We start from the raw sequence: 24360 nt of genomic DNA on the forward strand, positions 1-24360 counted from the left end.
AATGTAATTATTACTTGTTTTCTTTAATTTCACAAGTTCTACTTCTTGATTTAGTATTCTTTTTTAATGTTTTTATTTCCTTTTTTTATTTTTATTTATCTTGATTCCATTGTTTTTAATTTTCCAAATATATTTTTTCGAAGGCACTCCCATGACTCCATAATAGTCTGTCATAGTAACAATCAGACGGCTCAATAACAACACAAATATCTCAAGGTGGGAACAGAAACATTTATTATTTAGTTATTATTAAACGACACTTAGCAGCTATAAATTACATAAAGATTTTAAAGGTCCCGTGTCATAGCCATTTCTACTGATCATAATTCCATTGTTGAGGTCTACTAAAATAGATTTACATTGTTCAATGTTCCAAACTCACATTGGTTTCTCAAACAGCATCTCTGTATAGTTTGTGTATTCACTCTCTGTCCCCCCCCCCCGTGAGCCCAGTGGCCGTCTGCGAGACAGCTAGACACAGCGAAACCCAGCCCGAACAAACACACACCCGCAGCCGGGCTGGGAGTTTGTGTGTTCTGTGAGTCCACACACCGACTCAGAGCCTCGCCGCGTCCCGCCGTCTCAGGGAGGAGAAATCGGCGGAGCTGCAGCTGAGAAAAGATTGAGTGTGTGTGTGAGAGAGGAAGTGAGGATTGAGTGTGTGTGTCGCTTCCAATCCTCACACACAAACACTTAACGTAACGGCTCCACGGATTGGTCCATTTGGGTATGGGCACGTCACTGTACCCAGGATTAGAGAAATGTCCAACAAGGCGTTCTGGGGCAGCATAGACAGGTCTTCTCTGTGTTAGAGTGTTACTCCCTACAGGGTGTACTTTGAGGGTTTGTGACTCTGCAGACCGTTCACATGCAGAAAAACCTTCATATCTGAATGTCTTTGGTGCAAATATATCTGTGTTGTTGTGCATATATTTAGTGTAAAGCTACAAAGGTTCAAATACATCTTCCGGTGAGAATAAAGGGTTTCTATGACTTCAGAACAGGGATTATGGCTTTCAGAAGTACTCATCGCCAGCATTGGTCTCTGGTATCTAATACTAAGAGGTTAATTAAAGGAGGAAGTTGTTATTTTAAAGGAGAATAAAGCTGATTAAGACGGGGAGATTCGGCTTTGTTGGTAAGAAAAATAGTTTAAGACTTAATTGTATTTCTTAGGATAGAATGAAGGCTTTACTATGGTTCAGGTTTTGTCAAAAATAGAGTACAAATGCAAGAGTTTTGTTTAAAAATAAATAAAATTGCTAAAAGAAGACTAAGGGCTGTTTTACTAGAGTGCAAAAAATACTTAGAAAAATGTGTTTTAATTGTGCGTGTGCGCGCGCGCGTGCGTGCGTGCGTGTGTGTGTGTGTGTGTGTGTGTGTGTGATCATCCAGTTTTAACTTGCAGGACGTCACACAGACCGGGACGTTTCTGGAGAACCTGAAGAAAGAAACAAATATATAAAAAAACACATTTAATTTATTTTCATTTATGTTTCCACTTATATATTTACCTATTTATTTCTATTTTTATTTAGCTAATTATTTATATAATTATAATGTTTTCAATCCCTCTCACCTTCAGTGTGTTCAATATTTCCCAGAACAGATGCTGAGCTTCCTGAGAGTCAGGCTCCTCGAAGTAATCCGACACTGAGACCTCCACACCCATTGACCTGATGTTCTCACACACACCTGCACACACACACACACACAAACACACAAATAATAACAATACATGTGGATTAATCAACCGCTGAAAATAGTCCCCCAAAGAATGCACTATTTCCAGCTCTTTTAACCCCTTTGTATGGGGATAATAGTGTGTGTGTGTGTGTGTGTGTGTGTGTGTGTGTGTGTGTGTGTGTGTGTGTGTGTGTGTCTCACTGTGGAAGTGCAGAAGGGCCTGGCCGCTGACAGGAGTGTGTGTGAGGATCAGTGTGTGTACACTCTTCAGTCCGGCCTCACACAGCGCCGTCGCCGCCTGAAGGCCGAGGTCGGAAACACGCTCCAACTCCAACACCTGGAGCTGAGCACAGCTACGCACTACACACACACACACACACACACACACACACACACACACACACACACACACACACACACACACACACACACACACACACACACACACACACACACACACACACACACACACACACACACACACACACACACACACACACACACACACACACACACACACACACACACAAATATTATTTGCTCTGTAAAGAAATACCCTAACCTACAAAAAATAACATAAATGCATAAAATGCCTCAATAGGGCTGTCTTACCTAAGGCGACCAATCCCTGCGTCCCACAGCCGGCTCCGCCCACACTGAGGGATTGGAGGCGGGGCCAGCATCTACCAATCGTCTGCAGGCAGCGGTTTCCGAAGCGAGTGGGCTGTTGGCTAAAGAAAAACAAAGATGTTTTATTGTACTTAGCCACTGTGTGTGTGTGTGTGTGTGTGTGTGTGTGTGTGTGTGTGTGTGTGTGTGTGTGTGTGTGTGTGTGCTGACCAGGGGTGAGCTGGCGCCACCTGCAGGCTGCTGATGTTCCTGCAGCCTGCCCCCAGGGCCCAGAGAACCTCGTGACCAAGAGGATCTGAAGAGCTCCTGCACACAGGTAAAAAAAGAATTATACAATTAGAATAATTTATTATAAAATGTTGGCCATAATTGACATATTTTCCAAGAATAATACACTTACCAATGAACAAAGAAAAACAATTTATATTACAAGGGTATATGCAGGAATCCTGAAGTCAAATTTAATACCTTTTAAGACCTTTTTTAAGACCCTTTCCATACATTTTAAGACCTCATCGCAACTTTGAGTTCTAACCGGTTACATTGGCTACACACTTTACTATGTTGATTGTAAGATAGCAAAACTAAACAGAGTGCAGACAGACTACTGAAGCCTCCTTTCCACATGAACTTCAACCTCTCTGTGAAGGTCAGGTTTAATGCAGTATGCTGCTTTGTTGCTTCTGTACTCTGTGCTCTTTCATTCTATTAAAACTCCTCAGAAACCATTAGAAACCAGTATTTGACCAATAAACAAAACAATTGACAAAACTTTGAACTATGAAATATGTTAAACTTTGGTGAGCTACAGCGGGGTAATGCCATATAGGAGCTCCCTCACAAATACCCAGGGGTTAAATTGGGCTGGGGCTGTCCGGGGCTAAACTCTGGCACATAGGACGATGCTCTGACGTCATCACCCTCACACATTTGTCATATGTTTACAAAAAAGGATATATATGTTAAGACTTTTCTCGTTCTTAATATAGACTATATTTAGGGTCTATATGTGTTGACTTTACTTTAAAATAGCAGATCTCTGTGACCGGATATAGTTTGGCTTGGACCCCGGCCCCACAAGGAAGCATACGGTAAAACGCATACGCAAGCGCAAAAAAGGCTTCCGTTCACACGCATTCGATTCATTAACGTGTCCGTTCACACTAGACCGCTGGAAATGCTGGAAACGATGTAGTACATATGTCAGGCCTGTAAGTGGCGCTGCTGCCGCCACAAAATACACCAAAAGCAGCGAAGAAGACCCCGGAGCATGGTTGCCATGGTTGCCCTTCTGTTTATTCTCCGCGGTGGACGGCGTGTTCTCCTGCTGTATCTCTCAGGTAGTCCACCAGCAGATGAAAAACACCCACCTCTCCGCCTCTTCCAAGGAACGAGGGGACCGTGCGGCAGTTTCCGTAAAAAAAATGTTCCGCCGGTCAACATCATAGGCGAAGTTTGGGGGGGTTCCCGGGGTGCCCGGCACCCCCTGGTGGCCGGAGTCTTTTTTTTATTTTTTTTAGTTATGATGTACAGATAGTAGGTGGCCTAGATAAATATAACTCTGGAACGCTATATCAATAAATGCAAACTCAATAAACATAATAAATTTAAATCCACAAACATATTGTCTCAGTGTGTACTGCTGTCAGAGACAGAACATTACTCAAAAATGAGTCTACACAGACGATCTGTGCAGCTGCTGCGCCCTCACACGCTGCACGCACATGCGCACTTTGAGCACTCAAATTCAGACAAGTCGAGTCTGCCAGCCGCCAAAACCTGACAGGAGAAGACTAAAAAAATGGATATACGCAGGTTCTTCGCAACCAAAACAACTCCAGTTTCGGATTCAAGTTCCAGCGCCACCGTTGCTGCCACCCAAGCTGCACCTGCTCCGGACCCGCCAGTCCCGCCTCGCCCGTCGACCAGCTACCACATCTTGGCGCCGGTCGGCACCGCAGCTCCCGCCGCTTGCAATCCCTGTGAGACAGCCTCTGATGGCGGTCAACTTCCCAGTGACCTAGGAGATAAAAGTGTGGGCCCCAAACAGCCAGTGCTTCCCGTTTTCCCAAGACACAAAATTGGAGATAGAAATCGTTGCTTTTCTGCATTCTTTTATAACAAGCATCCGTGGCTGGAGTACTCGGTTTCAAGGGACGCAGTGTTTTGTTTTTGTTGCCGCCACTTTTCCAAGGAGATTGGAGAGGAGGAAGACACACTAGCTAAACAAGGCGGGCGATATTGGAGTAAGCTAACAGAGGCTGATAAAGCATAGCTCTTGTGAAAAACACAAGGCCTGCATGAGACTGTGGGAGGGCTACAAGGAAACTGAAAAGCATGGATCTGTCAGAGTCCACTTGTCAACCAGTCACCAGAACACAGTGGATAAAAACAGGGAGTATTTGACAAAGGTCGTGGATGTCGTTAAGCTGCTGTCTCAACTGGGCCTCCCTTTCCGTGGACATCGGGAAATACAATGGAGAAAAAAGGAAATACAAGAAAATAAAAATGAAAAAAAGCACACAAATACAGTCGATACAGAAACAGATAAAAGCAAGCCGGATGATGATGATGAAACAAAGGGAAACTTTTTGAGTCTGTGCGACTTCCTCGGCAAGTATGACCCAAGTTTCCGCAAAATGCAGGATGAGAAGTACTTTAATTGTACAAGTCCAGATTTTCAAAACGAGGTCATCTCTTTGTGTGCAGAGCTAGTCAGAGAGGAAATAGCAAATGCAGTGCGTGAGACTGGTTTTTTCACGGTTATCGCGGATGAGGCCAAATCATCAAAGTCTGAACAACTGTCTGTGTGTATCAGATATGCAGAAAAGCTACAGGTTAAGGAGCGATTAATCTGCTTCATTGACTGCTCTGCCTCCCGAGATGCTGCTGGGATTGTTGAGGGTATCAAGAAGGGGTTGGAGTCATGTGGACTGCAGGACGTCCCAATAGTCGCACAGTCGTATGATGGGGCCTCAGTTATGTCTGGGCATTTAACTGGAGTGCAGCAGCGTATCAAGGAAGATTACCCCTTTGCCATCTACGTACACTGCATGGCCCATAAACTTAATCTGGTCCTGGTGGAATCATGCACAGTCAACAGAGACATCAAAATGACGTTAAATGTTATTGATAAGCTGTACTCCGTGTTTTCAGAACCAAGCAACCACCACAGGTTTCTGGCGATGCAGAAAACACTCGAGATGAAGGCAAAGGAAATTGGGCAACCCAGTGACACGCGTTGGGCGAGCAAATGGCGATGCGTCTTTGCGGTTAAATCACATTATGTGCCTATCACACGCTGTCTGAAGGAGATGGTGGATGAAGGAGAGAAATGGTCAGTGGAAGCAAGTGGGTTGTATAATCACATGACCACACCTGGCTTCATCGCCTGCCTCATTATCCTTGAGGACCTACTGCGGGTTGTGCACGTTGTTCACAAGAAACTTCAGTCCAAATCCACAACACTTGCAGATGCTGCCTCCACGATCAACAGTCTGAGAGCACACTTGAGGGAACGCAGAGGAGAGGAGGAAGGTTGGCAAGACATATGGAGCCAGATCAAGCAGTTTGGCGAGGACGTCGGCATGCCAGTTGCCACTGCAGAAAGTGACCCCCCCTCCATGGCAAAGCGAAAAAGAAGTTCAAGACCCCCTTTGTCGCTTTACCAGTATGTAGTGGGGGCCACACTTGGGCAGCGCCAACGAGATGAAAGGAATGAGGAAATAGACGGACAATTTGAGGCTCACGCCATCTACTGTCATTTATATCTCCCTGTGCTGGACAATATGATGGCCGAGTTGGACAGACGGTTTTCAGGTGAAGCCATGGAGCTTGCAGCGGCATGTGATGCTGTGATAAAGTGTGAGAAGAAAGGCATTGAACCACTTCTGAGAAAATATGCAAGCCTCAAGATCGTCCATCCACAGCTGGTGACAGCAGAAATGGACCTGATAAAATGTGCTGTCCAATCTCCCATTAACCTGAAGGACCTGCAAAACGAAGTGAGCAAGGAGAGCTATCCAAACTTCTTCCCATTACTCCAGCTTGCACTGACACTGCCCATTGGATCAGCGACATCAGAGAGAAGTTTCTCAGCAATGAGGAGGATCAGAAACTGGCTGAGAACTACAATGATCCAGGAGAGATTTTCTGATCTGGCCCTGCTGCACATTGAGGGAGATTTGACTGCAAAACTGTCAGTTGAGAAGATAGTGGACATCTATGCCAGCCGGAAAAAGAGGCGCCTGATGCTGCACTAGGTAAGCCATTCATTCAAATTATTTCGTTTTGTTGAGCTTAAATGCGTAATTGCGCAGCATCTGCATCCGGGGATAGCCAGCTGCAGTAAGCAGCAGACACCGCTCCACGCTCAAACCAAAATCCTCCAAATCCTCCCGTTTGCGTTGTGCTCACATGCTTCGGTCCTGCTAGCGGCCGCTGCTGACAGTTGTGGGGCAGAGACGCTGAATGCATGGAGATCATAATCACTAGATGACGGTGAACAAAAGTCATTACTTTGTTGGTTGGCTTTGTTTTCATTGCTGAAATTAGGTCAAAATGTGATAAAACTGCTGTGCTTATATCCTACAGTTATTAGTTAGTATGCCTATACAGTTCATTAAAAAGTGTGTGAGCATTGGGGAACATTGATCCTACAGACCTCTGTGTCATAGCCTAATTATAGCAGCAGTATGTGCCGCAGCAGCCGTTTTATTTTGCGGCGAGTTCCGCTGCCATAGTAATTTCATCTATTGGGCATATTAGTTATGAAAACACACCTGCAGTAGCCTGTAGGCTATCCTGATCAATTTTCATGTATGAATCCTTGTGTTGCAGCCTATAGCTATACATTACATTTGTAGTTATTTTTTGGCACCCCCAACCTTAAAGTTCAAACTTCGCCCATGGTCAACATGTCCGTTAAAGTTTAAATCTTCCGTACAAAATTAGGAAAGTGCCGGTCAGAGGTCTTCTTTGTTATTTATTGAGCTTTAAAACAAATTGATAACGACTCTGTTCTCTGTATAATAATATAATAATATTTAATAAACGGTGCCTGCCTCTCTTTTCCTCCCCCTCTTCTGACAGCCCAGCAGCAGCAGGAGACATGGGGAGAGGGAGGCGGGCTATTTCATCGTTATCAGAAAATGATCATATAGGGCTTACACACGGAGCCGTTGGACCCCCAGAGCGTTGCGTATGCCGGTCTACCCACCTTGGGACCCGTTACCGTAGTCGTTTAGTCATCGTCGTCGTCCCCCCCCCCACCACACAGAGCGGAGCAAGGCAACGAAACTTAAAATAAGAAGCAGCATTTTACGGCGCGCTATGCATGGGGCCGCCTTGAGGGGTTTCCCGACATGTCGTTTCAGTAAATTAAAGGGTGTTTCATGTTGTCGTTGCTGTGAACCTTCTTAATACCTTGGAAATTGCCGTTTAATACTTTTTAATACTTTTTAAGAGCCTTAATTCTTCCCTAAATTGATTTATCAACTTTTAATACTTCTTAAGACCCCGCGGACACCCTGATTACTCTGAATTCAAACTACTTCTGAATATAGATAGGAGGCGAATTATCTATAAAGATAAGATAAGAGATAACTTTATTATCCCAATGTTGCGTTGCAGCAGCATAAAAAGACGGCATTGTACAATACAAATTAATAGATTAGAAATAAACATTCCAAAACATCTCAATATAAATAAAATAGCATTAAAAATATACATGTTGAATTACACATTTTCCGTAACAAAATATAAAGCAGGATATTATATATACATAAGTATGTGAGGAATGGAATATTACATATTTGATTGATATACATATATAAGACAGACAGGTGAACAGACAGGTAAACAGACAGGTGAACAGACAGGCGAACAGACAGGTAAACAGACGGGCGAACAGACGGGCGAACAGATGGGCGAACAGACGGGCGAACAGACGGGTAAACAGACAGGTGAACAGACAGGTAAACAGACTGGTGAACAGGCAGGTGAACAGACAGGTAAACAGACGGGTAAACAGAAAGGTAAACAGACAGGTGAACAGACAGGTGAACAGACAGGTGAACAGACAGGTGAACAGACTGGTGAACAGACAGGTGAACAGACAGGTAAACAGACAGGTAAACAGACTGGTGAACAGACAGGTGAACAGACAGGTAAACAGACGGGTAAACAGACAGGTGAACAGACAGGTGCACAGACAGTTGCACAGACAGGTAAACAGACAGGTAAACAGACAGGTGCACAGACAGGTGCACAGACTGGTGAACAGACAGGCGAACAGACAGGTAAACAGACAGGTGCACAGACAGGTAAACAGACAGGTAAACAGACAGGTGCACAGACAGGTGAACAGACAGGCGAACAGACAGGTAAACAGTGTGACAGGGTAACAGTGCGACAGATGAATAGTGCGACAGGTGAACTCACCTGTATGTGAGTGTGTTCAGGTTCCTGCTGTAGCAGCTGGCGAGCCACAGCGTTCTGTCTGTGAGGATGTGAGGACACTGAGAGACGGATAGGTGAAGCAGACTTCCCCCCGCCGACCGGAGCAGGACCTCCACCCCGGGCTCCACTACGCCCCTAACACAGAACACACACGCAGGTAAACTCCCACAATGCACTTTGGGAGCACTTTGCTTCCCTTGTCACTCCCCAAACACATCTACCCCGATCTCAACATGTTCAAATCACAAGTCAAAACTCACCTCTTTAGAACTGCTTTTAATCTGTAGTTCATGTTGTGTTTTATATATTTTAAGTGTGTTGTTTCAATTATGATTTTATGATTTTTTGCTCTGTAAAGTGTCTTTGAGTTTCTAGGAAAGCGCTCTATGAATAAAATGCACTATTGTTGTTATTATTATTATTATTATTATTATTATAATATCCTTTCAGCTTATTTTTGTGCTAACATGAAAAATGTAGCTGAATTAAAAAAAAATCTAATAATACATGTATAAGCACTTCTAAATATTCAAAGACATTTCAGAAAGATATTCCATACAACAAACATACATAGGCCTAAATAAGTGAAAAAAGAAGAAGCAATGAAATTAATTTTGAGAAAATATGAGAACAGAGAGCAGTCAATTTGGCGGAATTATGACGAGTGTGTGTACGCTTGTATTGGATGCTTTGCGAGGACAAGTGGAGGGCACTCCTGCACTGTGAGGACACTTAGTCCTTTTTTAAGGTTAAAAATGTGATTGTGAAATGTAAAGACACAGGTTAATGGGAGTCAGTGGGAAGGATTCAAAAGATTTTCCTGAGTCTGACGCATGATGTTTTGTTCTAAAAAGTAGTTTTTTACCGTGTGTTTTTGTGGTAATCCTCCCGCGTCTCGTCGGCTCGTCTGCTCCGAGGCTTAAGGTTGTGCAGAACCACGGACTGAGTCTGAGTGCACCACTGAGACAGGGTCGTCAGGAACTACACGCACACACACACACACACACACACACACACACACACACACACACACACACACACACACACACACACACACACACACACACACACACACACACACACACACACACACACACACACACACACACACACACACACACACACACACACACACACACACACACACACACACACACACACACACACACACACACACACACACACACACACACACACACACACACACACACACACACACACACACACACACAGTTAATGTGGATTTAAAATAGTCCCTGACAAATACACTGTTTCCAGCTCTTTTATGGAGTAACTGAGGTTTTTTTTAAATAAATAAAAACATCTGTGAGGTGACACATGCCAAAACTACCTGTACAAATAAATTACAGCTTTCAATATATAATAAATATATATAAAATAAATATATATAAATATAAATTATAAATATAATACCTTTATCAGAATGAATTTGGAGTTTAAATATAATTCCAAAATAGTTCTAAATTAAAAACTAAGAATTCAGTTCTCTATAGTTTCAGACCAATAATATTTTTTAATTATTTATAATATTTGACCGATATTTCAACAAAAATGGCCGCCCTACCTCAGCGGACACCCTGGCGTTTTCCAGCCGGAGGCGTGTCCATACGGCCGGGTGCCTAGCAACGAACAGCCAATCAGAGCAGACCTCGGCAGCGTGCAGCAGCGAGCGCACGTCCAAATATGGAAACACGCAGAAAAGACCCGCCCTCAAACGCAAGATGTCCGCCAGGTGAGGACGGGCTGGTGAAAGGGAGGCATCTGGAGAAAGAGGAGGAAGAGGATAGGCTTTTATTCTGAAGGGGCCACAGGAAGTGATGCAATAACATCAACAAATCAAACAGTTCACCTGAGCCAGGTGTGTTTTTCCGGGCGAAAACGAGCCTCCTGATCTCAGCGCTGCACCAGAATTCTTCCTCTTCCTCCTCTTGTTCTTCTATTTCTTCATCCTCCTCTTCCTCTTCTTCTTCGGTGCTGTATTGGCGAAGGTTTCTTTTGCTCCATGTCCTCTGACAGCCTCCCTCCTGCTCCCTGGAAACAGAAGAGGAAGATCGTTTTTGCATGTATTTAACGCATCTAAAACACATAATTGTTGTACCCATGCAGAAGAACAACAAAGATGTATATTAGCTGCTACTAGCACAAACCACTGCTGCATTGTGGGTAATATAGGCGCCATGGCTAATGTTGTATAAATTATCTTCAAAGACCATTGCACCTTTTATTTTCTTGCAAAATACTTAACCTATAAATCCTTCAAAACTAGAAGCTCTTTAAGACTGCACTACGGGAATTAGCTTAGCATGCTAACTTCCACTATAAGTCGGCGTATTTTAGTCTAAATCTGCTAAATGTACACTTTTTTTACGTACCTCGCTCTCTCTCTTTACCTTCACTTCTTATATTTATATAAACAATTATATTTATTTTATTTTAACTTATATTATTTTATTATTTCTGAATCTATTATAAGTAAAAGTTTGTCTGCAGCCTTGCTAGCATCTTGCATGAGACTGTTCTACGGGAATTAGCTTAGCATGCTAACTTCCACTATAAATTGGTATATTTTAGTCTAAATCTGCAAAATGTACACTTTTTGTACGTACCTCTGCCTCTCTCTTCTGGTCCAGGGTGGAACATGTTGTTGGAGCCCCCCCTCTTCATCCCATCCTCCAGATCCCAGGGAGGAAGTCCGCATCAGACCAGAAACACCACTGCAACATGGAGAGGAACATTAAACCTAGATAATTTAAATGTATTATTATTATTGCATTATCAGAATCAGAATCAGAAACAGGTTCATTGCCAGGTGGGTTTACACGTACAAGATATTTGACTCGATGTCATAAAAAAGAACATTAAATAATATCAGAAATATTTACAAATATAGTAAAATATTGCAGTATTTACATAGAAATATAATGGAATAAAAAGGAATAATATTCTGAGTTATTAGGGGAAAAGTGCAAAATTACGAGAACATTTTTCAAATTATTCTTAAAAAATTAACAATATAATTTATCTTGTGGTGCAAACGTGATGCTCGTGATGCGTTCAGGTACCTGTAGGGATGCTGGCTGTACAGCTGCTCCCCGAGTCTGCAGGAACCCGACACGCTGTAACTCCTCTGCAGGAATCAGGGAGAGGACGTGTCAACAAATACTTTATGTATTAAATATTTGAATACCCTAATATACAGTATATTAATATGTCTGTGTTTCTCACCCTGGTTCCGATGCTGCCCTTTATCTTGTCTGCCAGGACGTCCTCAGTGCTGGCGTCCAGACTGCGCCCCCCCCACCCGACTGCAGGTGTGTGTCCCTGTGTGTAGGGGTGTGTGTAAGGTTCAGTGTGTGTGTACAGATGTGTGTGTGAGCTGGCCAGCAGTAACTGTCTCTCTGCACGGTCAGCGCGAGCCAACAGCGTCTCGATGAACACCTGAAGACAACAGAAAGGGGTTCAAATTCTGGGTTGGAGGACTCACAATGCTGACTCGTTTCAGGGTTCAGGACTCATTCCTGCAGCTCTCTATAGAAGACCTTAGATCACCTGCAGTCTGGATTTAGCCTCTGCCTCTTTCTCAGCAGTTTCCCTCAGAAAAGACTCAATGTCCACCATCTCCCTGGAAAAACACACACACACACACACACACACACACACACACACACACACACACACACACACACACACACACACACACACACACACACACACACACACACACACACACACACACACACACACACACACACACACACACACACACACACACACACACACACACACACACACACACACACACACACACACACACACACACACACACACACACACACACACACACACACACACACACACACACACCTTACATTTAGCATCACTGTGTGTATGTGTGTGTGTGTGTGTGTGTGATGCAGATTAAACATGACGTGTCCTCTGTCTGTGCATCACGTCCTGTTTCTCTGTTCAGCCTATTATAAACAGACAGAAGCTAGATAGATAGATTATTTTTGGTGCTCAATATTTTTAGATCAAAGTTTAAATGCTAAAAATAAATATAACATGTTAAAGATAAAGAAACGCAAAGTATTTTATTTTTTATTATTTTATTTTACAAAGTGTAAATGTAATGATGAAAGTGGGCAGGTACTGACTGTTGTCGTTCGTTCAGCTCTTTGTCTTTTCCTTCCAGATCTTTCTTCAGGCGCTCCATCATCTCCACCGCAGCACAGACCTGGAGAGTCAAAATCAATCACTTTAAAAAACATACTTTTTAATAACAGTTTAATATTTTGGAATTTACATATCTCATATATTTGACTACTTTTCTTATTTTTTTAACATGGTTTTTTTATATATTATTTTGTGTATTTTCCATCTATTCTACATATATTTTTTGGAAACATTTTTTAAATGTATGTTTTACCTACTTTTCAGATATTTCATATATTTTTTTGGGATTTTTTACATGTTTTTCCGATATTTAAAATGAATATGTTTCCTCTACTTTTCTGATATTTTTCAGATACCCTTTAGAGATTAATCACCTAAAAAGTGTTTAGCCCTTTTTGACATTTATACAGTTTAGTGATCAAATAATCTGCATATTGATGAAAAAAAACACGTTTTAATTTCAGCTCCAGTAATCTGTAATCCCCCAGCAGATCTCACCTGTCTGGACAGGTACGACGCCCGCTCCTCCACTTCCTTTTTCTGGCTCTTCAGCCTCTCCCGGCTCCGCCTCTCTTTCTCTAGCTCCGCCTCCCTCTTCCGAAGCTCCGCCTTCAGTCTAAACACTCGTCGGTTCACCCTCTCTTCGACCTCCGCAAACATCCGTCCGATTTTAAGATCCACTCCGAGTCCCAGACGCTCTTCCAGCCCGATGTCAATGACCTCCAGGTTCAGGACCCCCACTTCACGTATCTTCGTATCCAGGAAAGGCTGCACTGACTGGGGGAGAGCCAGGGCTTTGGAGAGGTCCTCTGGAGGGTCCCCGAAGGAGGCCAGGTCCACCTGGAGGGAGAGGCCCAGGGAGGAGCTCTGTTTCTGGGGTAAAACGGGACCAGGGAGGGGGAGCAGAACGCTGGAGCTCCGGACACGACCCTGAGAGGAGAGGACTCTTTAAAGTAGAGACACTACATACTGATATACACCTGAACATCAGCAGGAGAGGACTCTTTAAAGTAGAGACACTACATACTGATATACACCTGAACATCAGCAGGAGAGGACTCTTTAAAGTAGAGACACTACATACTGATATACACCTGAACATCAGCAGGAGAGGACTCTTTAAAGTAGAGACACTACATACTGATATACACCTGAACACCAGCAGGAGAGGACTCTTTAAAGTAGAGACACCACATACTGATATACACCTGGACATCAGCAGGAGAGGACTCTTTAAAGTAGAGACACTACATACTGATATACACCTGAACATCATCAGGAGAGGACTCTTTAAAGTCGAGACACTACATACTGATATACACCTGAACATCAGCAGGACAGGACTCTTTAAAGTAGAGACACTACATACTGATATACACCTGAACATCAGCAGGAGAGGACTCTTTAAAGTAGAGACACTACATACTGATATACACCTGAACATCAGCAGGAGAGGACTCTTTAAAGTAGAGACACTACATACTGATATACACCTGAACATCAGCAGGAGAGGACTCTTTAAAGTAGAGACACTACATACTGATATACACCTGAACACCAGCAGGAGAGGACTCTTTAAAGTAGAGACACCACATACTGATATACACCTGGACATCAGCAGGAGAGGACTTTTTAAAGTAGAGACACTACATACTGATATACACCTGAACATCATCAGGAGAGGACTCTTTAAAGTAGAGACACTACATACTGATATACACCTGAACATCAGCAGGACAGGACTCTTTAAAGTAGAGACACTACATACTGATATACACCTGAACATCAGCAGGAGAGGACTCTTTAAAGTAGAGACACTACATACTGATATACACCTGAACATCAGCAGGAGAGGACTCTTTAAAATATGTTTGATGTTACCTGTGACAGCACCAGCAGGGTCTCGTAGGTGTGTCGGCTGACCAGGTGAACACGGAGCTCAGGTACGGACGAGAAACGAAAACCGTCTCCACAGCGAGGGCAGAAGTAGGGCAGCGAGGAGGAAGAGGGACAAGAAGAAGAGGAAGAGGAAGAGGAAGACATTCTTTAGCAGGAAGCTGCACCTGCAAGACAAAACCAGAGTGAGGCAGAAAGATATGAAAATATCATAAAAGCACCCAAGAATAAAAACTGGGTCAGAGTGTGTGTGTGTGTGTGTGTGTGTGTGTGTGTGTGTGTGTGTGTGTGTGTGTGTGTGTGTGTGAGTGATGCATAATTGATTTTGCACAGATAAAGATTTAATGAGACTGTAGAATAAAAACATTTATAACATTGTCTGCAAAAGTGTATGTGTGTGTTTGTAGGATATTATTTCATGTAGGAACTTGTTATGTTGATACATGTTAGCACACACACACACACACACACACACACACACACACACACACACACACACACACACACACACACACACACACACACACACACACACACACACACACACACACACACACGCTTGTTGGATTTGACATTTGTAGGCCGTGTGTGTAATCGTTCAGTGAAGCATGCGTCTTCCACCCTACTGACTTTGCTTGTGTGTGTGTGTGTGTGTGTGTGTGTGTGTGCGTGTGTGTGTCTCCATGCAGAGGAATTATCACGGATGGATGCGCAGGAAGAAAGAAATTTATTTTTCTACGTTTGCGTCATTTATTCTTCAGTTTATTTCCTGTTTTTAATCATCTCACTTTTCTGGAGGCAGTTTTGTTATATTGTTAGTTTAAATACATCAACAAAAACAGTTGGATGTAAATGAATTACACAAATAAATAAACCTCATAACTCTGTGTATCAAATGTGTCATATTTTTCTTCTAGTTTATTTGTACTTTATATTAAATAGATATATACAGGACTGTCTCAGAAAATTAGAATATTGTAATAAAGTTCTTTATTTTCTGTAATGCAATTAAAAAAACAAAAATGTCATACATTCTGGATTCATTACAAATCAACTGAAATATTGCAAGCCTTTTATTATTTTAATATTGCTGATTATGGCATACAGCTTAAGAAAACTCAAAAATCCTATCTCAAAAAATTAGAATAGTTCCTCAGACCAAGTAAAAAAAAAAGATTTATAACAGCAAAACACAATCAAACATTTGAAAATGTCCATTAATGCACTCAGTACTTGGTTGGGAATCCTTTTGCACGGATTACTGCATCAATGCGGCGTGGCATGGAGGCAATCAGCCTGTGGCATTGCTGAGGTGTTATGGATGCCCAGGATGCTTCAATAGCGGCCTTTAGCTCATTAGCATTGTTGGGTCTGGTGTCTTTCAGCTTCTTCTTCACAATACCCCACATATTCTCTATGGGGTTCAGGTCAGGGGAATTTGCAGGCCAATCGAGGACAGTAATGCCATGGTCAGTACACCAGTTACTGGTGGTTTTGGCACTGTGGGCAGGTGCCAGATCATGCTGGAAAATGAATTCCTCATCTCCATAGAGCTTTTCAGCAGACGGAAGCATGTAGTGCTCTAAAATCTCTTGGTACACAGCTGCATTTACTCTGGGCTTGATGAAACACAGTGGACCAACACCAGTAGCTGACATGGCTCCCCAAACCATCGCTGACTGTGGGAACTTCACACTGGATTTCAAGCAACTTGGATTTTGCTCCTCTCCAGCCTTTCTCCAGACTCTGGCGCCTTGACTTCCAAATGAAATACAAAACTTGCTTTCGTCTGAAAAGAGGACTTTGGACCACTGTGCAACTGTCCAGTGCTTCTTTTCCTTAGCCCAAGTCAGACGCCTCTTCCGTTGTCTTGAGTTCAGAAGTGGCTTGACCATGGGAATACGGCTATTGTAGCCCATTTCCCGGACACGTCTGTGAACAGTGACTTTTGATACCTGGACTCCAGCTTCAGTCCACTGTCTTTGAAGCTCCCCCAAATTCTGGAAGCGACTCTTCTTCACAATGCTGTTAAGGCTGCGGTCATCTCTCTTGGTTGTGCAGCGTTTCCTGCCACATTTCCCCCTTCCAACAGACTTTTTGTGGATGTGCTTTGAAACTGCACTCTGTGAACAGCTTGCTCTTTGAGAAATTTCTTTTTGTGTCTTACCCTCCTGATGGAGGGTGTCAATGACGGTCCTCTGGACAGCAGTCAGATCAGCAGTCTTCCCCATACTTGTGATTTAGTTTACTGAACCAAGCTGAGTGTTTTTCAAGGCTCAGGAAACCCTTGCAGGTGTTTCGAGTTAATTAGACGATTCAAGTGATTCGTTGAACACCCTACTAGTATACTTTTTCATGATATTCTAATATTTAGAGATAGGATATTTGAGTTTTCTTAAGCTGTATGCCATAATCAGCAATATTAAAATAATAAAAGGCTTGCAATATTTCAGTTGATTTGTAATGAATCCAGAATGTATGACATTTTTGTTTTTTTAATTGCATTACAGAAAATAAAGAATTTATCACAATATTCTAATTTTCTGAGACAGTCCTGTACATATATCTGCATACTGTTGCTATGTATATTTTTAGTTATTAATCTTTACATTGTTCCTACCTAATGCCTGAAAACATGCAGCAGTAACACATCAATCAGATTATTATTATTATTTGTACAGTCTACATGCGTGTGTGTGTGTGTGTGTGTGTGTGTGTGTGTGTGTGTGTGTGTGTGTGTGTGTGTGTGTGTGTGTGTGTGTGTGTACCTGAACTCTCACCTGTGCAGGAAACGGAGATCTGTCTCGTGCGTCGATCAATCAGCTCTACGGTAAAATCCCTTCCCAGTTGCCATGGTTTCCTGCTCCTCTTTTTACACTCCGAGCGTTTGAACGAGACGTCCCATAATCATGCACACCATCCTCCCGTCCGGCTGCGAAAACACTGAACTCTGCAGCGACGATCTGTGTGAGTGTGTGTGTGCGTGTGTGTGTGTTTGTTTGCGTGTAGCTGGTGACGTCAAACCGCGTCACGAGGACCTGATGTGCAGATGATGGAGGAGCAAAAGAGGGAGGGGCTACAAATACATTCATTTTTAAAATACGTTTTTTATTTTATTTTTTATTTGTATCATTATTATTTTAGAGTGAATCATTATTAATGTTATTTTCTTTATAACTATTATTTTTCTATTTTTATTTTGTATTGTTTTAAAAAAATATATATTTGTATAATTTATTTTATTATTATCGTTTTTTAAACGAACAAACAATAACATTTTCAAGCAACAAATAATTGCTTTAAACAAATAGCAATATTTCAACAGAAGTAGAAAAAGAAATAGTCTTAAATTAAATGTATTTGAAATGAAATATACTTATATGAAAAAAACCCATCTGATTATTTCCTGAGTCTTAAAAAGATTATAAATCATCATTTCTGTCACATAGTGGATTATGTTGGTGTAGCTAACATGCTAACAGCGGATCATGCTAACCGTGGATCCTGCAAGAGTCTCTTTATTGTAGTTTTGACTCTTTAAAGTGTGTTAGATCAGTTGGAGGACTTCAGGTGAGCAGGACTCAGAATGACGTCACTCAGGTGAGTACAGGTGACGTGTGAGTGTCTAAAGTTCTGAGTTGTTTTATAGGGTTAGGGTTTTTTAATGTGCATATCGTCATCCTGCTTGTTGCATATCATCATGCTGCTTGTTGCATATGGTCATGCTGCTTGTTGCATATGGTCATGCTGCTTGTTGCATATCGTCATGCTGCTTGTTGCATTTGGTCATGCTGCTTGTTGCATATCGTCATGCTGCTTGTTGCATATCGTCATGCTGCTTGTTGCATATCGTCATCCTGCTTGTTGCATATCGTCATGCTGCTTGTTGCATGTCGTCATGCTGCTTGGTGCATATCGTCATCCTGCTTGTTGCATATGGTCACGCTGCTTGTTGCATATGGTCATGCTGCTTGTTGCATATGGTCATGCTGCTTGTTGCATATGGTCATGCTGCTTGTTGCATATCGTCATGCTGCTTGTTGCATATCGTCATGCTGCTTGTTGCATATGGTCATGCTGCTTGTTGCATATCGTCATGCTGCTTGTTGCATATCGTCATGCTGCTTGTTGCCCTGCTGAGTGTTTGTTATTGTCTGTCTGTGTGTTTCTATGTAACTCTGATGAAGCTACTTTAGTTTGTGTATGTATAATGAACGAGTTGTTTCAGCATGCTGCAAGATGCATCCATCATGTACTCTTTGTTGTAGCTCACTTATATACAAGGTGACATTTAATACAATTGATGTCATAATTAAATGTTACACATAACCCAGAGGTGGGAAGTAACTAAGTACATTTACTCACACCACTTAGAGGTACTTGTACTTTACTTGGGTATTTCCATGTTATGCTACTTTGTACTTCTACTCCACTACAGTTCAGAGGTAAATGATACTTTTACATGATCTGAGTACTTCTACTTCTACTCATCTGCAAGATCTGAGTATTTCTACTTTTACTCAAGTACAAGATCCGAGTACTTCTACTTTTACTCAAGTACAAGATCTGACTACTTCTACTTTTACTCAAGCACAAGATCCGAGTACTTCTACTTTTACTCAAGTACAAGATCTGACTACTTCTACTTTTACTCAAAAACAAGATTGTATATTACTGTGTATTTGACTACTTCTTGAATGAAGATATATTTAAATGAGCAGTACTCAGTATATTCTAGAACTCCTGCATTCAGAAAGTAAGAGTATTAATTAAAGTTAGCAAAAGTACATCAAGTTGGAGGATGTGTAGTTCTGCCTGGAGACCACTGGGGGGCAGCAGAGCCCGCAGAGAGAAATACACACTTCAGCTCTATCATAATTCTGATGATGTTCTTTATCAAAGAGTTAGTGATGATGCGTTTGAGGGTTGACAGATAGCTCAGAGGTCACACAGTGTGTTGGTGTGTGTCTCAGTCTTCTTAGCTGTGTGATTGTGTTGGTGTGTGTCAGTCTTCTTAGCTGTGTGATTGTGTTGGTGTCTCTCAGTCTTCTTAGCTGTGTGATTGTGTTGGTGTGTGTCAGTCTTCTTAGCTGTGTGATTGTGTTGGTGTGTGTCAGTCTTCTTAGCAGTGTGATTGTGTTGGTGTGTGTCAGTCTTCTTAGCTGTGTGATTGTGTTGGTGTGTCTCAGTCTTCTTAGCTGTGTGATTGTGTTGGTGTGTCTCAGTCTTCTTAGCTGTGTGATTGTGTTGGTGTGTCTCAGTCTTCTTAGCTGTGTGATTGTGTTGGTGTGTCTCAGTCTTCTTAGCTGTGTGATTGTGTTGGTGTGTGTGTCAGTCTTCTTAGCTGTGTGATTGTGTTGGTGTGTCTCAGTCTTCTTAGCTGTGTGATTGTGTTGGTGTGTCTCAGTCTTCTTAGCTGTGTGATTGTGTTGGTGTGTGTCTCAGTCTTCTTAGCTGTGTGATTGTGTTGGTCTCACGGTAAAGACTGTGTCTCTGTTGAGTCTCTTCGTTGTCTTTTAGTAACTGTTTTGGTCACTTTTTGTTCTGCTGTTTTCCTCTTTCTGGGTTTGTTCTGAGTCCTTTGTAGTTATTATGTTGTTTTGTAGTCTTTTTAAGTCTCCTTGTAATCTTCTTAAGTCTCCTTGTAATCTTTTTAAGTCTCCTTGTCATCTTTTTAAGTCTCCTTGTAATCTTTTTAAGTCTCCTTCTAATCTTTTTAAGTCTCCTTGTCATCTTTTTAAGTCGCCTTGTCATCTTTTTAAGTCTCCGTGTATTCTGTTTAAGTCTCCTTGTAGTCTTTTTAAGTCTCCTTGTAGTCTGTTTAAGTCTCCTTGTCATCTTTTTAAGTCTCCTTGTAATCTTTTTAAGTCTCCTTGTAGTCTGTTTAAGTCTCCTTGTCATCTTTTTAAATCTCCTTGTAATCTTTTTAAGTCTCCTTCTAATCTTTTTAAGTCTCTCTGTCATCTGTTTAAGTCTCCTTGTCATATTTTTAAGTCTCCTTGTAATCTTTTTAAGTCTCTTTGTCATCTGTTTAAGTCTCCTTGTCATCTTTTTAAGTCTCTTTGTCATCTTTTTAAGTCTCCTTGTAGTCTATTTAAGTCTCCTTGTCATCTTTTTAAGTCTCCTTGTAGTCTTTTTAAGTCTCTTTGTAGTCTGTTTAAGTCTCCTTGTCATCTTTTTAAGTCGCCTTGTCATCTTTTTAAGTCTCCGTGTATTCTGTTTAAGTCTCCTTGTAGTCTTTTTAAGTCTCCTTGTAGTCTTTTTAAGTCTCTTTGTAGTCTGTTTAAGTCTCCTTGTCATCTTTTTAAGTCGCCTTGTCATCTTTTTAAGTCTCCGTGTATTCTGTTTAAGTCTCCTTGTAGTCTTTTTAAGTCTCCTTGTAGTCTGTTTAAGTCTCCTTGTCATCTTTTTAAGTCTCCTTGTAATCTTTTTAAGTCTCCTTGTAGTCTGTTTAAGTCTCCTTGTCATCTTTTTAAGTCTCCTTGTAATCTTTTTAAGTCTCTTTGTAGTCTGTTTAAGTCTCCTTGTAGTCTGTTTAAGTCTCCTTGTCATCTTTTTAAGTCTCCTTGTAATCTTTTTAAGTCTCCTTGTAGTCTGTTTAAGTCTCCTTGTCATCTTTTTAAGTCTCCTTGTCATCTTTTTAAGTCTCCTTGTAATCTTTTTAAGTCTCCTTGTAGTCTGTTTAAGTCTCCTTGTAGTCTGTTTAAGTCTCCTTGTAATCTTTTGAAGTCTCCTTGTCATCTGTTTAAGTCTCCTTGTAGTCTGTTTATGTCTCCTTGTAATTTTTGTAAGTCTCCTTGTAATCTTTTTAAGTCTCCTTGTCATCTTTTTAAGTCTCCTTGTAGTCTGTTTAAGTCTCCTTGTAGTCTGTTTAAGTCTCCTTGTAATCTTTTTAAGTCTCCTTGTAATCTTTTTAAGTCTCCTTGTAGTCTGTTTAAGTCTCCTTGTAATCTTTTTAAGTCTCCTTGTAGTATGTTTAAGTCTCCTTGTCATCTTTTTAAGTCTCCTTGTAGTCTTTGTAAGTCTCCTTGTAGTCATTTTAAGTCTCCTTTTAGTCTGTTTAAGTCTCCTTGTAGTCTTTTTAAGTCTCCTTGTCATCTTTTTAAGTCTCCTTGTCATCTTTTTAAGTCTCCTTGTAGTCTGTTTAAGTCTCCTTGTAGTCTTTTTAAGTCTCCTTGTCGTCTTTTTAAGTCTCCTTGTCATCTTTTTAAGTTTCCTTGTAATCTTTTTAAGTCTCCTTGTCATCTTTTTAATTTTCCTTGTAATCTTTTTAAGTCTCCTTCTAATCTTTTTAAGTCTCCTTGTCATCTTTTTAAGTCTCCTTGTAATCTTTTTAAGTCTCCTTGTAGTCTGTTTAAGTCTCCTTGTCATCTTTTTAAGTCTCCTTGTCATCTTTTTAAGTCTCCTTGTCATCTTTTTAAGTCTCCTTGTAGTCTGTTTAAGTCTCCTTGTAGTCTGTTTAAGTCTCCTTGTAGTCTGTTTAAGTCTCCTTGTAATCTTTTGAAGTCTCCTTGTCATCTGTTTAAGTCTCTTTGTAGTCTGTTTATGTCTCCTTGTAATTTTTTTAAGTCTCCTTGTAATCTTTTTAAGTCTCCTTGTCATCTTTTTAAGTCTCCTTGTAGTCTGTTTAAGTCTCCTTGTCATCTGTTTAAGTCTCCTTGTAATCTTTTTACGTCTCCTTGTAATCTTTTTAAGTCTCCTTGTAGTCTGTTTAAGTCTCCTTGTAATCTTTTTAAGTCTCCTTGTAGTCTGTTTAAGTCTCCTTGTCATCTTTTTAAGTCTCCTTGTAGTCTTTGTAAGTCTCCTTGTAGTCATTTTAAGTCTCCTTTTAGTCTGTTTAAGTCTCCTTGTAGTCTTTTTAAGTCTCCTTGTCATCTTTTTAAGTCTCCTTGTCATCTTTTTAAGTCTCCTTGTAGTCTGTTTAAGTCTCCTTGTCATCTTTTTAAGTCTCCTTGTCATCTTTTTAAGTCTCCTTGTAGTCTGTTTAAGTCTCCTTGTAGTCTTTTTAAGTCTCCTTGTCATCTTTTTAAGTCTCCTTGTAATCTTTTTAAGTCTCCTTGTAGTCTGTTTAAGTCTCCTTGTAATCTTTTTACGTCTCTTTGTAATCTTTTTAAGTCTCCTTGTAGTCTGTTTAAGTCTCCTTGTAATCTTTTTAAGTCTCCTTGTCATCTTTTTAAGTCTCCTTGTCATCTTTTTAAGTTTCCTTGTAATCTTTTTAAGTCTCCTTGTCATCTTTTTAAGTTTCCTTGTAATCTTTTTAAGTTTCCTTGTAATCTTTTTAAGTCTCCTTGTAATCTTTTTAAGTCTCCTTGTCATCTTTTTAAGTCTCCTTGTAGTCTGTTTAAGTCTCCTTGTAATCTTTTTAAGTCTCCTTGTAGTCTGTTTAAGTCTCCTTGTAATCTTTTTAAGTCTCCTTGTAGTCTGTTTAAGTCTCCTTGTAATCTTTTTAAGTCTCCTTCTAGTCTTTTTAAGTCTCCTTCTAGTCTTTTTAAGTCTCCTCGTGGTCTGTTTAAGTCTCCTTGTAGTCTTTTTAAGTCTCCCTGTAGTCTTTTTAAGTCTCCTTGTATTCTTTTTAAGTCTCCTTGTCATCTTTTTAAGTCTCCTTGTAATCTTTTTAAGTCTCCTTGTCATCTTTTTAAGTCTCCTTGTCATCTTTGTAAGTCTCCTTGTAGTCTGTTTAAGTCTCCTTGTAGTCTGTTTAAGTCTCCTTGTATGTTGTTATGTAGTCTTTTTCAGTCTCTTAGTCTTTCTGTGTCTCTTTGAGGCCATTTTGAGTCTCTTGGTTGCACTCGTGAATTCATTTGTGGAGGTTTTGCTCCTTTTCACGGCTGTTTAGTCATTTGCAGTCTCGTTGCAGCTGTTTTGCAAATTTTGTAGTCCTTCTAAGTCTCTTTGTAGTCTTTGTAACTCACTTCCTGGTTGTTACATGTCTAATTGAGTGACATTAGGCCTTCGGCAGTCGTCATATGAAATCCTCACTGTGAATAATCATCATGGAGGGAAGTGATATCTCAGGATGAACATGAAGCGGAGTATTATGGGATGTCGACATGACTCACATCAGCTCGTGTGAAAATATAACAAATATTTCGTTAGGTTTTATGCTGCTGTTTCCACGGCAACGCGACCTTCGGCTTGTCAGAGCGACAGGGACTATTATGGGAAAAATCTGTTGCCTAGCAATGAAATGATGATGATGAGGAGGAGGAGGAGGAGGAGGAAGAAGATACATACAATCCCTTTAAGCTTACATTATCATCATCATTTGTATTTTTCTTCAAATCCCAGTAGAGTAAAGGTCTTAAGATAAAAAGTAAATCAACATTAAGCGATGATGAATAAGATTAAGATGTATTTTCCACCAGATCCACTTCCTCCCTTAACCTTTCAAAACAAAAGCCCTAGTGTGCCCCAATGTGTTTGTGCAGATTGATAATGTGTGTGTTGGTGTTTGTGCAGATTGATAATGTGTGTGTTGGTGCAGATTGATAATGT

The 24360-nt window shown here is 41.1% G+C and overlaps 1 protein-coding gene across 1 annotated transcript; it reads right to left on the reverse strand.

Annotated features, from left to right (window-relative positions):
* Positions 1-145: 145 nt before the first annotated feature.
* On the reverse strand, positions 146-17843 carry LOC307032336 (F-box only protein 41-like). The gene is made up of 17 exons (XM_079670225.1): positions 17646-17843; positions 14851-15032; positions 13468-13899; positions 12951-13030; positions 12346-12418; positions 12022-12234; positions 11859-11923; positions 11403-11510; positions 10646-10827; positions 10361-10557; positions 9641-9756; positions 8758-8910; positions 2527-2622; positions 2299-2417; positions 1888-2046; positions 1580-1695; positions 146-1441 (listed from the first exon to the last, which is right to left on the reverse strand). Exons 2-17 carry the CDS (start codon positions 15010-15012, stop codon positions 1388-1390), a joined length of 2325 nt encoding a protein of 774 aa, XP_079526351.1. The 5' UTR covers positions 15013-15032; positions 17646-17843; the 3' UTR covers positions 146-1387.
* Between the last annotated feature and the right edge of the window lie 6517 nt (positions 17844-24360).

The sequence above is a fragment of the Notothenia rossii genome (assembly GCF_949606895.1).
Source record: "Notothenia rossii genome assembly, chromosome: 3".
In the NCBI taxonomy this organism is placed as follows: domain Eukaryota; kingdom Metazoa; phylum Chordata; class Actinopteri; order Perciformes; family Nototheniidae; genus Notothenia; species Notothenia rossii.

What these genes read in the sequence shown, in the direction of transcription:
- LOC307032336 (XM_079670225.1), bottom strand. Translation starts at nt 15,012, where the DNA reads ATGTCTTCCTCTTCCTCTTCCTCTTCTTCTTGTCCCTCTTCCTCCTCG. An exon ending in GAGCTGAACGAACGACAACA is followed by an intron (nt 12,419 to 12,950) that starts GTCAGTACCTGC and finishes GTGTTTTTCCAG; the next exon opens with GGAGATGGTGGACATTGAGT. An exon ending in GAAAAACACACCTGGCTCAG is followed by an intron (nt 10,558 to 10,645) that starts GTGAACTGTTTG and finishes CTCTTTCTCCAG; the next exon opens with ATGCCTCCCTTTCACCAGCC.